The 15,308-nt window shown below is 37.6% G+C and overlaps 2 protein-coding genes and 1 pseudogene across 2 annotated transcripts; 1 reads left to right on the top strand and 2 right to left on the bottom strand.

The window, feature by feature from the left end:
- Positions 1–555: 555 nt before the first annotated feature.
- Positions 556–2,091, bottom strand: LOC120134602 (annotated as a pseudogene).
- Positions 2,092–2,718: 627 nt separating this feature from the next.
- Positions 2,719–3,223, top strand: LOC120134592 (uncharacterized protein At5g01610-like). The gene is made up of 2 exons (XM_039151033.1): positions 2,719–3,116; positions 3,163–3,223. Exons 1-2 carry the CDS (start codon positions 2,719–2,721, stop codon positions 3,221–3,223), a joined length of 459 nt encoding a protein of 152 aa, XP_039006964.1.
- A 1,261-nt stretch (positions 3,224–4,484) lies between these two features.
- Positions 4,485–6,840, bottom strand: LOC120134988. The gene is made up of 5 exons (XM_039151361.1): positions 6,650–6,840; positions 5,768–6,126; positions 5,104–5,438; positions 4,711–4,878; positions 4,485–4,611 (listed from the first exon to the last, which is right to left on the bottom strand). Exons 1-4 carry the CDS (start codon positions 6,756–6,758, stop codon positions 4,749–4,751), a joined length of 933 nt encoding a protein of 310 aa, XP_039007292.1. The 5' UTR covers positions 6,759–6,840; the 3' UTR covers positions 4,485–4,611; positions 4,711–4,748.
- Positions 6,841–15,308: the final 8,468 nt, after the last annotated feature.

The raw sequence follows: 15,308 nt of genomic DNA, 5'->3' as shown, positions 1-15,308 counted from the left end.
AGAAACATTTTATTGATTCATTCTTCTTTTATTGATTTCAATTTTCTTAATTTTTTATTCAATTCAAAATTAGGACATAAATGAAATTTGAAATTCTTGAGTAGTCTACTTCCCCTCTAATGATGATCCTCTACAATTAAAGAGTATCATAAAGGATTTACTTGTCTATGTACCATTCCATTCGATCTCTTAGGTCCTGCGTTACCTCGACGGTTATACCATGATGTCCTTAACTTAAAGCCTAAGCTTATATGTGATTATAGACTCCTACAACCATGACATATTTTTTACTTGAACACAATTTCATTTATTTCTAAAAGAACTAAAAGAAGTGAGAATGCTTAATTTAGCAAAAGAAAGAAGTTTTTTTCACGAGGTACAACTCAAATTCCTAGTTATTTTTTTTTACTGACTCAATCATAGACCAATTCCGTTTTTATTGGGAGTATTAAAAATGCCTATAATTTTGAGCTCCATGTTACTCTTCCCAAGAGACATGTCATGTCAGATCCAGGGCATCCCAATTCGATTGAATGGGATGACAGTTTCTAATTCTTTAAGAGGTTTATCTAAAAGATTGGCGATATAACTAGGAAGATGCTTCAAATACCATACATGAGTTACTAGACATGCCAACTTTATGTATCCCATTTGATATCTTCGTATTCGAGAATCAACAAATTCAACTCTGCATTGTTCACAAAATTTAGGGCCCTCCTTTTCATTTCCAATTACTCGATAATTTCACAAGCGCAAATTCCACCTTTTATAGGTCCAAAAATTCTTTCACAAAATAATCCATCCTTTTCCGGTTTATTGGTTTTGTAATGAAAAGTATAGGGTTTTGTCACCTCTCCAACGGTTTCTCAATTAGGTAGGACTTTCTTGGCCCAAGCACTTATTTGTTAGGGAGAAACTGATCCAATTAGGAGTTGTTGATGCTTATATCGGTCGATCATAGAAGAAAATTCTGATTCATTTCGATTAAGCTTCCTTCCTATTAATCTGGAAGTTCTTCTCAGATACAAGGAAATGATTCAGTTCCAGAGCCAAAGATCGTAATTCTCAAACGAGCAACCAAAAAGATTCTAGAGCATCTTCAGGTTTAGGCATTGTTCCTCAAATGATCGTAGTACCAAGTACTTCTTCGCGAGCTCTAATATGATCAGATTTATAAGTAAGCATTTCTTGTAAAATATGAGCAACACCAAATCTCTCTAGAGCCCAAACCTCCATTTCTCCTACTTGATGTCCCCCTTGCTTGGACATTCCTCTAAGTGGTTTTTGTGTAACAAGTGCATAATGTCCACTGGAACGCCCTATGTATTTTATCATCAACTTGATGAATTAGTTTCAAGATATAAGGTTTTCCTATTATAACATGTTGTTCAAAAGGGTCCCCGTTCTTCCATCAAATATTCTGCTTTTTTTGGATATTCAGCTCAAATACCCATGTATTTGCTGTTTGCTTATCGGCTTCATATAATTTGGAAAACACTAGTTTTCTCGAAGCCTCTTGTTCATATCTCTCATCAAATGGTGCTATTTGATAATGTCTATCTAGTAGACTCCCTACTAACCCAAGCAAGCATTCAAATATATGTCCTACATTCATTCGTGAAGGTACTCCTAATGGGTTGAAGACCATATCAACAGTCTTCCGTCTTGCAAATAAGGCATATCTTGTCTAAATAAAATTTTGGAAATGATCCCTTTATTTCCATGTCTTCCAGCTACTTTATTGCCTACTTTGATTTCGTGTTTCTGTGAAATATATACATGAATCGCTATCAGATTATAACTAGAACTCTCCTTTTTCTAGATCAATCTCACATCGATAAATCGACCCCTACCACCTATAGGTAATTTTAGACAAGTTTCCTTTGAAGTGGGTACCTAAATCTCAAGTATGGCCCGTAATAATCTATATTCTGGAGCATATGATGATTCTTTCGCCACCTGAGACGTTAATTTACCTACTAAAATTTTGCCCGTCTCTACCCAAGATCCCAGCATCACAATTCCATTTAAGTTGACGAGCTTGAAAAACTTTAGGGAGCGAATTTCAAAAATTATAAGGGACGAAAGCATATTATCAATAAAGAATACAAATCACATATCTAAATTATATAAGAATTTAAAATTTTCAAGGAATGTTTGCCGCCTCTTATACATTCCTACACTAGACTTTTTCATCATTTTTAATGATTCAATAATCCATAAATGGATATTATATTTTCGATAAATATAAACTCAACATATTCTTCAAACCATAAATTATATAATATCTTGGAATGTTAGGAAAAATATAGCATGTTAATGTGTGTATTAAAAGTACATTTTTGGTATTTATTAAACATTACCAATAAGGTGTAACTTCTAGCTATGTCTTTGTACGATGAATATCAAGTTTCTGGGCCCAAAATGATAGCACATACCTTTCAAAGCTCAAAATTACCCGTAACCCCAAATCACCATGAATCAAAACCAACCAAAAACTCCAAATCAGTCCATAACACACTCTTCAGTGCTGTACTGTTTTGCGGTATCTTGCTGATGAAGGAAACACTTCCACAATTTCCTCCTTGTCTACACGTCTTCAAGTACTCTTTCCTTGATTGAAAAAAAATCCCCATAGCTTGGGTTGCAAGATATCTATATATGCAGAACATCAACAACAACATGAGGCAACAAGGTAAGTGAAAAAGAAGCTGAGAAATGGGTTCTTTCTGGAAGAAATTTCTCTTCTTTTTCCTTCTCACCATCCAATCATTCATCTCGGAAACAATCTCATTGGAAGACAACAATCCAACGGCCTATGAAATCCTCAGGGATTTCAACTTCCCAACAGGTCTTCTACCAGCTGGTGTCACTGCCTACGATTTCGACCCTCTGTCGGGCAAATTCTCTGCTTACTTGAATGGTACATGTACCTTCACTCTTCAAGGGGCTTACAAATTGAGATATAAGAATACCATCAATGGGTATATTTCGAAGGGAAGGCTTGCGAGGCTTGAAGGTGTCAGTGTGAAGTTTATTTTCTTCTGGGTTAATGTAGTTGAAGTGTTGAGGAAAGGGGATGAGCTTGAAATTCTCAATGGGGGTTGCTGCTGCAGGTTTCCCTATGGATGACTTTGATGACAGCCCTCAATGTGAGTGCAGGTTCCTAAAATGCAGTCATCAGAAAGTAAGGAAGATTGGCGAAATGACTTCTTCTAAGTAGAAATTGTTTGAATGAGACGATTGTTATATGCAAGTGTCATCAATTTTAGCAGTGTTTTTCTGGTTCTACTTTGAATGGAGATCATCGGAATCAACGGTGGTTTATTTTGTTTGCTTGTGATTGCTTGAAACTATGTGATTGATAGCTATTTTTTTTTTATACTTGTTTGTTTGTCGCAAAGCAGTTAGCATTGCAGTTTTTTTATTTGATTTGTTTACTTATAATTTCTATATTTTGTGCATGACTAATTTCTATATGGCAATTATAATTGCTATCCTTTGAAATTTAAAAGGGAAATACGTGGTAAACATGATGTTACACAAATTAGTTTAAGGTAATGGTCTATCATATGCAAAGTTATTACACTACAGGAGAAATAACGAGAATAGAAACGATCACGTAATAAAACAAGACACCAAGAGTTTGTTCAGAATTATTAGTTCAATAATCCAAATTGGATATTGCATAGGCTCATCATGAAGGTGACTTTCAACTCAATTTTCTTCATTCACAATGTCAAAATTCGAACTCCTAACCTTACTTGAGGATCAAGTCATCTCCATAATGGGTTGAAATACTTGATCCTTAAGCAATGTCAAAGATTCGTATCCAACATTGTAATAGAAAAAACTGGATTAAAAAGATCGTTTACGTGATGGGCCCATTACTTACTACATCCTTTTGCAACGCACGGTCCTGGATTACCCTTGGCAATATGACCAATAGGGACAGTTTTCTAATCAGCATAAGCGTGCAATCACCCAAGTATGGATGGATCTGTCTTTATTTTTGCTGAATACACTTAGTAATCAGCTTATTTCTGGTATTAAGGACTAGGGTTTTAACAAAACCCAATTCGATACTCCATAATGTTTGCATGCATTCATATTTCTTTCGTATCAACTTTGTAACTTTGCACATAGAGATCTTAAAGACGAGACGGATGCAATACATTTGTTGAACATTTGTGAATTCCATCGTGTCATATTCCTCAGCTATCGAAAGTTTACGCGTGGCAAGGAACAGTAACTAATTATCCATGAAAACTTACTATAATATAGATATTGAGAAAGCTCTTTCAACATCACTGACGTTAACATTCAAGAATCCTTAAAAGGCAGCTCTTTCTAAATCCATCCATATCAACGGCAATTTGTCTACAAAGTGATAGACAAAATCTAAGTTAACCACAAAGGAGGATTCCGAACTCAAAAACAGAAAGCTGACCTTTTATTTTTGCTATAATTTCACAAACGGACTACAAAATTAGGCTTATATTAATGTGTAAATTACGACGTATTTATCTGGTACAACTGGAGGAGGGTTCACAAAAATCATGATCGGTTTAGAACTCAGGAAGAGAGGTTGTGAACTTCAAGGATACCGACCTGCAGAAATTACAGAAATGAAAGAAGAAACATGCAAACAATGAGAGCTCAATGGTGGGAAACAAAAACCATTAAAGAATTTAAGTACAGAATTCTTACAGATTCTAATATAACATTCGAAGAACGGCAGCGAAGTTTCATCTTCGGTTTCCTTTCCTATTTCCTTGACTGGAAGAAGGGGCTGTCTGGTTCATCTTGCTTTCAAGTCTCCTTGCGGTTCGTTGAATAGCAGCAAGCTTTTGGCGATGATTATGGCTCTTTCTTTTGCTGCACAGTCAGTAGTATTACAAAAGTAGTAAACAAATATAAGAAATTAATGAAGAAAAGAAAGAGGAAAACTAGACCTATAAACAATTTAAATACATTGGCTTGGAGAGGTGAAGCCCATTTAGCATTGAATAATTTTATGGACATGGTCATCATTCCAGGTTAAGAAACTAAATTGCCTATCTGGAGGAAAACTTTATCATTCACAAGAGGAAGTGATTGAACCTTATAAAAAGTAGGCCTCCCGTAAGAACCAGGCCTCCTACCGCCCAAGAAACTCTTTCATTAGATGGCATATCCTGCAGCCACTGCTGGAAATCTTCTAAAAGCCCGGAGTCCCCAGTTTTGTGGGGCTTCTCAGTTCGTGATGCTCCCCATGAATCAGCAATTGAATCAAGACTAGCTCTACCACCATAACAAGATGCTTCTTCATCACCACCATGAATGCCAACAGATTGTTTAACACCATAACCTGCAGCAAGACATAGTTCTGTTCCATTGGATGCCCATTCTGATGCTTTACCACAAACAAAGTCATTTACTCCACATGGCGCTAGAACCTGCCAAAAAGTTTCTATGTTTGAATTAAATCTAAGGGAACATCCAAATATAAGAGATACCAAATCAGCATGACAAAATTTAAAACTAAATATAGCTCCAAGGCCATGAAGGTAACCCTCCTGGCAAACAGATTAAAACAGCTTAAAATGAAATCTCGATAAAAAAATAAAGGTCATCCACCACAACCTAAGCACAACTACCTCTACAAAGTTTCTGTGTTTGAATTAAATCTAGGGGAACGTCTAATTGAGAATACACTAAACCCCATAAATGCATGATGTTCACGACATAACTAACAATCTAGAAGATATTAGACACACTTGTCAACCTGTGTCTTTGCATCCATTGAGAAGTAAGCATTAGAGCAGGCCTGAAATACTCTATCGCATAAGGATGTGCATATCTGTGGGGGTCCAGGCTGAATGCCAACTCGTGGATCACAGATGGAACATTCCAGCAGTTCCCACAGATGCAAACACTCTTGGCTGGCTTCCCCTGTTAAAGCCAGCCTCCTAACAGAAAGCAAAGAGGGATGTGTCTGGGCAGCATCACAGCAAGTCTTTTTACGAAACACTCTACAAAGTGTCAAATCTTTGTGTCCCTTCCCCACCCTTTTAGGAGGTTTCCCCTCAGAGGAGAAAGGCGGAAAACGACCACCTTGAGATACACAAACACCACCAGTTTCTCCTGCATCAATACAAAATAAATGAAATTAAAATGCTGCAACTCCTTAGAACTATAGCGTGTAGTATTTAAGCACGATCCTTTCCTATTTAGGAAATCATTCATCAGAAAAATATGAAAGGCTTTTCAAAGTAAAACACAACATGAAGTTAAAACTTAGAAGCAATGTATACAATCTACATGAATGTTAATCTAAAACATACACACGGATAAATCAGCTAACTTTGAAGCTTAACCTCACATAGAAAACAACAAACTAAAACAAAAGGAAGAAAATCCCATTCTCTAGAGCCAATAAACAAACAAATAAATGAATTAAAACCCTTTTACATAGCAGTTCAATCGACTATTCCTTTTATATAAAATAAAATCAACCCAAAGCATAAACTTGCCTAATCCCTAACCCTAAGCAGTGAATGAATAACTTGAAACAAAATCCATACAAGTGTCGGTAAAAGGGAGAAAACTAATGAAAACAATAGATGCTAAAACCCTGATAAAACAAGGAAAAAGCAGAACTTTTTACCATACGAAAAGAGGAAACGAAGGTTGAAAAGGAGGAGAAATAAAAGAAACCCAAGTTCAACGTTCTTCATCGCTTTTACTTCAACTCTGATTTTTGAGCTATGAATCATTGAGAAGGCCCAGGAAACGTGACGGTGATCCTACATTACAGGTGCTGAAAGAGTTGAGAGAACAACAAATTGGAACAGTAGACGAGAACAGCAAACTAAAAACAATGTTAGTCAGACGCCAGATGTGATGTGAAATAATCGGGGATAGTCTTCCAGGGTTTTCGGGTATTCGTTTGCCCAGGTTTTTATTTTTGGCCCGTTCAATTATTTGGGCTTTTCCCACTATGCTACACAAAATAAATCGGCTTAAAACCCATAAGGAGCCGTACCAAGCTAATGTTGGGTTTGAAGATTAAAGACGTAATGATAAATTAATACCCTAACGTTTAATTGAATAGTCAATTTAATCCTTATATATTTTTTTAAATATTTTGGCTTTTTTAAATATTTTGGCTACTATCATTTTATTTTGGACAAAAAGTTATAGACTAATAATAGGGGTACAGTGAACCACTGGAGGTCAAAATGCTCAAGTAGGGGTTAAAGTGAGATTTTTAAATAGGCTGTCCCCAAGGCCGTTAAACTACTCCACGATAATATTCAGCAACTTCCAATCGGAGCTCGTCCGGAACTTCGTCATAAAGCGCAAAGGCCACCGACGACGACCAAGCCATTTTAGCAAAACCGTCTGCAACTATGCTCCCTTCCTTTGGCACAAAAAGAAATCGCAGCTGCCAATCCCTGCTAGAGTTAATGAATATGCGACAACATTGGGGAAAACCTCCCTACCTCAAGCTTACTCGAGCATATTAACCACCTTCTTACTATCGCTTTCTATAACTATCCTCCTATAATTTCTGTCCCAAGCCACACACAATCCTATGAAAAGTTCCCAAAGTTCTGCATCAACCACCTAGCAATAGCCTATACACCTTGAAAAGCCGATAAGCCACTCCCCCAGGTGATTGCGAAGGACTCCTCCACAAGCCGATAAGCCTGTACAGTGTTTCACGAACCATCTGTATTAAGCTTCATCCAACCAGGAGTCGGGGCCTGCCACCTAGAGCTTCAATTTTCCTTCTGCAGTCGAGCAGCTCGCCATTGTTTCCTTCTTGCCAACCCCACACACACTTCATTAGAGAGCGGAGCACATCGCTAAAGAATACTTTCGTTTTCTACAAACTCCTTATCAAAAATGATCTTATTTCTTCTGGTCCAAATACACCACATCATTGAACCAAAACTAAGGTCCCAGTCGTCCTTCGCTATAGGATAATACTGGGTTGCCGCAAATTCTTATCAATCTAACTAACAATATCTCCATCCATAAACTCCTCGAATAAATGAGGCTTAACAACCTCCTTCCAAGCCGCCCTTGAAGCCATGCACTCACAGAAAATATGATTTGCACTCTCCACCACTGCACCACATAACTCACAGCTCGTCGGAGGACAAATCTGTGCACCCGCTCTTCATTCGATAAAAGACACCCTTTACAAATGATCCAAAGGAGCATTTTAACCCGAGGCCAGCCTCTATACCCCCTAATGATATCCCACGGTGTCGTAGAAATTGCAGGAAAGACCGACGATCTTACATCATATGCGCTGGAGACAGAAAATAAACTATGTTGATCCGGTCGCCACCTTATCCGATCTGGACCACATGTGGGCAAAGGGGGTCGAGTAGCAGCCAAGGCTAAGCAAGCCACATTTGACAAGCATTCCTTGAACATTCTCCACAACCAATTTCCACTCGCATCCACGAAGCAACCAATCGTAAAAAAGATAATCTCACTTCTCGACCTTATTTATCTATCTTTTTATTCTCCTCTCATTCTTTCTTTCCTCCTCTATTTTGAATCTTGGTTCCATTAAAGCAAGTTGTTAAGGTAAAAACCATTTCTCACATATCTTAAACTCCATAATGAGAGGTGAATCTTTATGCTTTAAAATTGATGGATATATAGGGTTTTAAATGGTTTTTGGGTGAAAGAAGATTTTTTTTTTTTGAGTTGTGAGAGACTGAGAGTTATAAGTGTCCATTTTACCTACCTTTCAACCTCTAAAGTTATAATCTCTTTTATTGCTTTTTAATCTAGTGAAAGAAGTAGGAGAACCATCTCAATCTAAAGATAAAAAAATGCTTAAGATCAATAAGCATTCTTTTTGTATTTTTTTAACTTAGGTAAATACATTTTTATTCTTAGCATATTCATATAAACCATAAATGTAGAAATTATAGATAGAAATTCTTTTTTTTGTATGATATACCAATTTGCATGAATTTTCTCATATGTTATGATTTTAATATTGGAAATCGATTTAAATGTAGTTAAATGATGCATGTGAGGTACTAATAGTCATAGGTATTGATTTGGGGATCATATGGTTGATTTAAGCAATGTTATAGTGATTTATCGAACCTTGGGAGGCTAAATCTGCGCTTTGATATCGATATTATATCGATACCCTTTGAATATAGTGCAGAAATATGGGTATTTCAGGTTTTAATTATTGATAGCTTTTCATATGGTATCAATATCGTTCAATTGGTTTTAATACTTTTCATCTGGTATCAATACCACTGGCTAGATATTAGTATTGAACTAATTTTTTGTATCGGCACATTCATAAGGTATTACTATAAAAAGTTGGGTATCGATACCTATGGGAGGATTTTGAGTCTATCTTCGATATCGATACCTATATTTGGTATTAGTAGTTTAAGGGGGTATCAACTCCCATAGGAGAATACCAATACTTATTATGTAACACCCTAAATTCTGAGTTAGTAGTTTCGGGTTTAACTGAGAGGTAAGTGGACCTCGTGAAATTCGTAAGTAAAGTCGTTGGGTCGAGTTGGGCTTAATTAAGTTTGGACTTAGGCCCAATTAGCCATAAAAAGAAGGCTTTTGAATAGTGGAAATATGGGAAAGGATAAAAAAATGTAATTTCCCTATTTTGTAAAGATAAGGGTTTTTATATCCGATTTCATCTTTTTCTCTTCTTTCATCTTCCCCATTTCCTCTTTCTTTATCTTCTCTAAGTAGCCATAGCTCAAAGGTAAGGCCTTGATCCTTTTTCATGCTTCATTTTTGTTCATAATCCCTATTGCAACATCGTTTTAATGAATCAAAGTCTTGGTTTATTACTAGCTAAAGAAAGGTAGGGGTTTCATCCAAATCACCAAGGAAGTGAGTGTAGCTAAGCAAGGAGCTCTATTGCGGGATTCAAATATCAAAGTAGTGTATTTCTAATCATTTCAAGTGTTAAGCTTTCATTAATTTTAAGAATTTGCTAAGACTTGGTTATTTAAGCATTTTAAGGTTTATCTTTGAATTCATGATCAAATCACATTTTAGGTGTAAATAATGTGTTTTAAGATACCTTTAAGACTCTAAATGACCTTATAAAGCTTTAGTACAAGTTTAGGAACCAAACCAAGTCATTTAAAATGATTTTTGGGTGTTTTGAGCCTAAATAAACTATTTTGGGGTTTGAGTATCAATACTAGGATAAACAGTATCGATATTGGTTGAATTGGGGTAAAATATAGGGTTTCAGGCAGGGAGTATCGATACTGAGGGGATGAGTATAGATACTGATCCCTTGGTATTGATATTGAAGGTTATAATATCGATATTGGGTGTTGAAATTGGTCTTCATACTGAAAATTGGTCTCTATACCAAAAAATTAGTCTCCATACCGAATAAATGGGTATCCATATTGAAGGCTTGGTATCAATACCCAAAGTGGTTGAGTGACTTTAAGCTGTCAAATAAACTCAAGAGTGAGGAGTTTCATATCGTTTAAGATTAGACATCTATCTCGGGGTATGAGAGAATGACTAAAATGACCCTGAGGGTTAAAATTACCAAATTACCCTTGTGGGCCTCAAAGTGAATAACTAAGAACGAATGATCATTATAGATGAAAAACCGACAAGCGGTATGATGAATTAATTGGACTACGAAATATATGAATAATGAACTACGAGAATGTCAATGAAGGATCATTATATATGAACTTTGACTTCGTTTACAATCATGAACTACACAATCATCATTTTCTCGTATCTTGTTCACTTTGATTTCGTTTACGATCATGAACTACACAATCATCGTTTTCCTATATATAAACAATTTCAAATACACATCAGTACCCAAACTAATAAAATAAACTCGAGTTCGAATCAAAATTATAAAAATACAATCAATGAACATTTGATACTAAATTCCTTATTAAACCGAAGTCGACCTCAATTAAATCCAATTTCCCTTTCAAGTCCTCCAATTAATCACTTATCACAATAATATTCTTTACTTTTTAACATTTCACAACAATTACCAATAAACTTTTCTTTTTAATTTAAACCCAACATTTTCAAAAAAGTTTCAAAGTGGTCCCTTATTTTTCACTTAAAATTTCATTTCCATCGCCAAAATCAACCAATTTATATTACTTCCAAATGAAGACATTACATTGCACTTTTGCTAATTTCACCATTAACTTTCCGAAATCTTTCAAATTAATTCTCAGCATTATCCAAACCTTCCACATAATTACTTGACTTAACCATTTACTGTTTCAATTTGAAATGTCAAAACCAAAATCAAGTACCACAAAAAAATGGAGCTCATATTCGTTTATTCTCACAGTAGGTTAGCAAAAACAAATAAAATAACTCATCAGGATAATTAAAAGACACTTTAACAAAGAATCATCTTGAAACATGAAAAAGGCCTCGGCATAATTGAAGACCCCATTGAATTTACATATCTTGCACACCGAAGAAAATGAAAGCAAGCTTCAAAGATACCTTTCTATGGAACCCGAGAGGAAACTTTTACACCAAAAGTGAAGTTTTAGCTAAAAAAACAACTAACAAATGAACCCACAAATAAAACCATAGCATGGTTTTTAAAACTCCATATCATAATACTTGTTAAGCAAAGTAGAACTTGCAGCAAATCATATAACAGAAACGAGAAGAAGACAGAAGTAATTTCTTATTGATATCAGCTCACATTGCTTCATCTTACACCTTATTTATAGCATATTTGTAACAACCTTAACAGCCTAACATACCTAAACCATTTCCTAACAACTTCCCTGTGATGGTTATCATCATTCATCACCATCATACAGTTTACATGCATAGTATGTATGAGCACTTTAGCTCACGTGCATACACAGTTTCTGTTATCTCAACATTCTCCCCGCTTCTTTCATCTCCTCTTTTTAACACGATAAGACCCGTAATTTTCCACGAAACTGCTCAAAGGCAGCCTTGGTGAGAGGGTTGGTTAGACCGTCTGCAACTTGACACTCAGTAGGAACATAGCTAACCCGTAGACTACTAGCTGTAACCTTCTCACGGATAAAATGGACATCGAGTTCCACATGTTTAGACCGAGCATGGCAAATTGGATTCATACTCAAGGCAACAGTGCTAGTGTTGTCGCACCAAATAACAGGTACCTCTGGCAAAGACAGCCCAAGATCCCGAAGCAGTGCCGCAGCCAGGTTACCTCAGTAGCAGACTCGGCAACGCTCTTATATTCTGCCTCCATTGTCGATCAAGAGACCGTTTTCTACTTCTTCGAGTTCCAGGCAACCAGACACTCCCCAAGAAAAACACAATATCCAGACATGGATCGACGATCACTGGCATCACCAGCCCAGTCAGTGTCAGAAAATGCTTTAACACACACTCGAGCATCTCCTCTTGAGAACAACAACCCATGATCAAGAGAGCCTGCCAGGTAACGTAGAATTCGCTTAAAGGTAACAAAATGACACGTACGAGGGGATTGCATAAATTGGGAAACTTTATTGACTGCAAACACAATGTCTGGTCTCGTATGGAAAACATACAAGAGAGCGCCTATAATACTTCTATATTCTCGAGCGTTCAACACTAACTCACTGGCTTGAGTCTCAATTTTTGCAGCAACCATGGGAGTACAGACAGGTGTGGCTTGACTCATGTTGGTCTTCTTCAGAAGATCACATATGTAGGCACGCTGATTTAACAACAGTCCAGTACCAACATTCTTAATCTCTATTCCAAGAAAATATGAGTGTTCACCAAGATCTTTAAGCGAAAAACGATAATTGAGGAAAGCAACAACCTGATCAATAGCTGAAGCCAAAGTGCCTGTGATGATGATATCATCTACATACACTAAGGCATATGTACTACTATCATCCTTGATTCGAACAAAAAGTGATACGTCTGCCTTCGATTCTACAAACCCAAGTTCGAGGAAGCAGTTCTTAAGTTTGTCATTCCAGTTCCTCAGGGGCTTGTCAAAGGCCATAGAGGGCCTTTTGCAACTTACACACCAGTGGAGTTCCATCTTCAGCGCATTGTACAAACCCGGGTGGCTGATGCATGTACACAACCTTGCTCAAGTCACCATTTAAGAAAGCATTGTTGAAATCTACCTGTCGTAGTGCCCATCCTCTTGCAACTGCCAATGCTAGAAGAATATAAACTGTAGGAAATTTTACAACCGGGCTGAATGTATTATTAAAATCGAACCCTGGAATTTGAGTAAACCCTTTTGCCGCCAACCTCGCCTTGTACCTATGCACAGAACCATCAGGATTTATTTTTATCTTAAACAGCCATTTACAACCTATCACACTCCTATCGACAGGTGGCGAGACAAGACTCCATGTGTCATTCTGAATCAGTGCCGAGTATTCAGCATGCACTGCATCAGACCACGGGGAAGACTGAAATACTTCCTCAACTGTGGCAGGAACAATGTCATCAAAAAATATGGTGTATACTTTGGGTCTAAAGATGCCACACTTACTTCTAGTTAACATAGGGTGACCAGTAGTAACCACAACCCTTGTGCTTTCATCAGATGGTTGCGGCTCACCCAAAGCCACTTCACCAGAACTAGACTACTTAGGTGTTGTAACAGATTCATTGGTAGTACTCGATCATACAGGATTGTGTGCAGATGTGTCTGCAGTCAGATCAGCAAGTCTCGATTATCGAGCATTGGTATTGCACAGTTTGCTAGCATCAGCTACAATGTAAATGGCTCTGCTCAATTGCGAGCGAGCTCCTGATGGTTTAGCAGCACTGTCCTGAGCAAATGGAAAACACCATTCATCAAATTGCATGTGGCGAGACACCACTACCCTTTTATCAGGTGTGAGACACATGTACCCTTTGTGTTGAGGGCTCGTTTCCAAAAACGTGCACGGCTGCGAGCGAAACTCAAGTTTATGATTGTTGAATGACTGCAAATGGGGAAAATATCGACACCCAAATACTCTAAGTGAATCAAAATGGGGAAAATATCGACACCCAAATACTCTAAGTGAATCATATTCAGCTTTTTGTTGAACACAAACTCAAATGGGGATTTTCCAGCTAGTACCCTCGATGGTAGCCTATTAATTAGATGCATAGTTATCACCACAGCATAGGACCAATAGCTGATCGGCATGGACGCCTGTGCAAGCAACACCAGAACCAGCTCAACCACATGACGGTGTTTGCGTTCCACAACACCGTTCTACTCCTACGTGTGAGGGAAAGTAACACGATGAGATATACCAGCCTCTACAAGAATGCGAGACAGTCGATGATACTTACTGCCCCAGTCGCTTTGTATTGCCAAGACTTTCAATCCAAATTGTGTTGTAACAAGCTGCTGAAATAGCAGGAAAGCCTGTGTAGCCTGAGATTTGTCTTTAAGTAAGTATAGCCATGTGTGGTGTGTACAAGCATCAACAAAGCTTACGTAGTACCTATAACCATTCGAAATAACAGGCGATGGCCCCCATAAGTCAGTAAATACAAGTTGAAAGGGAGAATTATACTTAGTAGACGAGTCGGAGAAAAGGAGTTTATGGCTCTTTCCCATATGACAAGCAACGCAACTTTCATTAACAGTTTGTTCAATATTTACATCTAAGAGCTTGCATATTTACTCGAGAGTAGCATGAGCAGGGTGCCCAAGGCGCCTATGCCACAGCCCATACACGTGATTTGAAGAAACATGTTTATTAGCTATAAGGCAAGTGTTCATATTATGGCTATCATCGACTCGAAATTGGTACAAACCATCCTTCTCCTGTCCCTACAGCAGCACATCACCCGTGGCTTCATCACGAACACAACAGCATGATGCGTGGAACTCGAAATACACCTCGTTATCCTTAGCAAGCTTTGAGATGGATAGAAGGTTTTTAGTTACCTTAGGTACATGAAGTAGATCATTCAATAGTAAAACTCGAGAAGAGGAACACAAGATAGAGTTACCAGTGGCTTGAATTGGCATTAAGTCACCATTACCGACCAGTAACTTACCTGGTCCTGAGAACTCTTTTGGGCTGAAGACCTTGGTCGAATCAGCAGTCACATGGTGCGTAGCTCCAGATTCCAGCACCCAGTGGTCCCTCGTGCTGGAAGCAATATAAGTTTATGGTTGGGAGGGGTAGCATACCTGCACTTCAGGCTTGACTTTAGTGTAACATACACACTCACTTACATCAGGAGAAGATGATTCCAGACTGGTGCAGTTTATTGAACCCGAGCCACCTCGACTAAGAGATCGCTCAGCCGACCGACCAGTG

Source organism: Hibiscus syriacus, unplaced genomic scaffold (genome assembly GCF_006381635.1).
Source record: "Hibiscus syriacus cultivar Baekdansim isolate YM2019G1 unplaced genomic scaffold, ASM638163v2 tig00001818_pilon, whole genome shotgun sequence".
In the NCBI taxonomy this organism is placed as follows: Eukaryota; Viridiplantae; Streptophyta; class Magnoliopsida; order Malvales; family Malvaceae; genus Hibiscus; species Hibiscus syriacus.
This window is presented reverse-complemented; position numbering and strand designations above follow the sequence as displayed.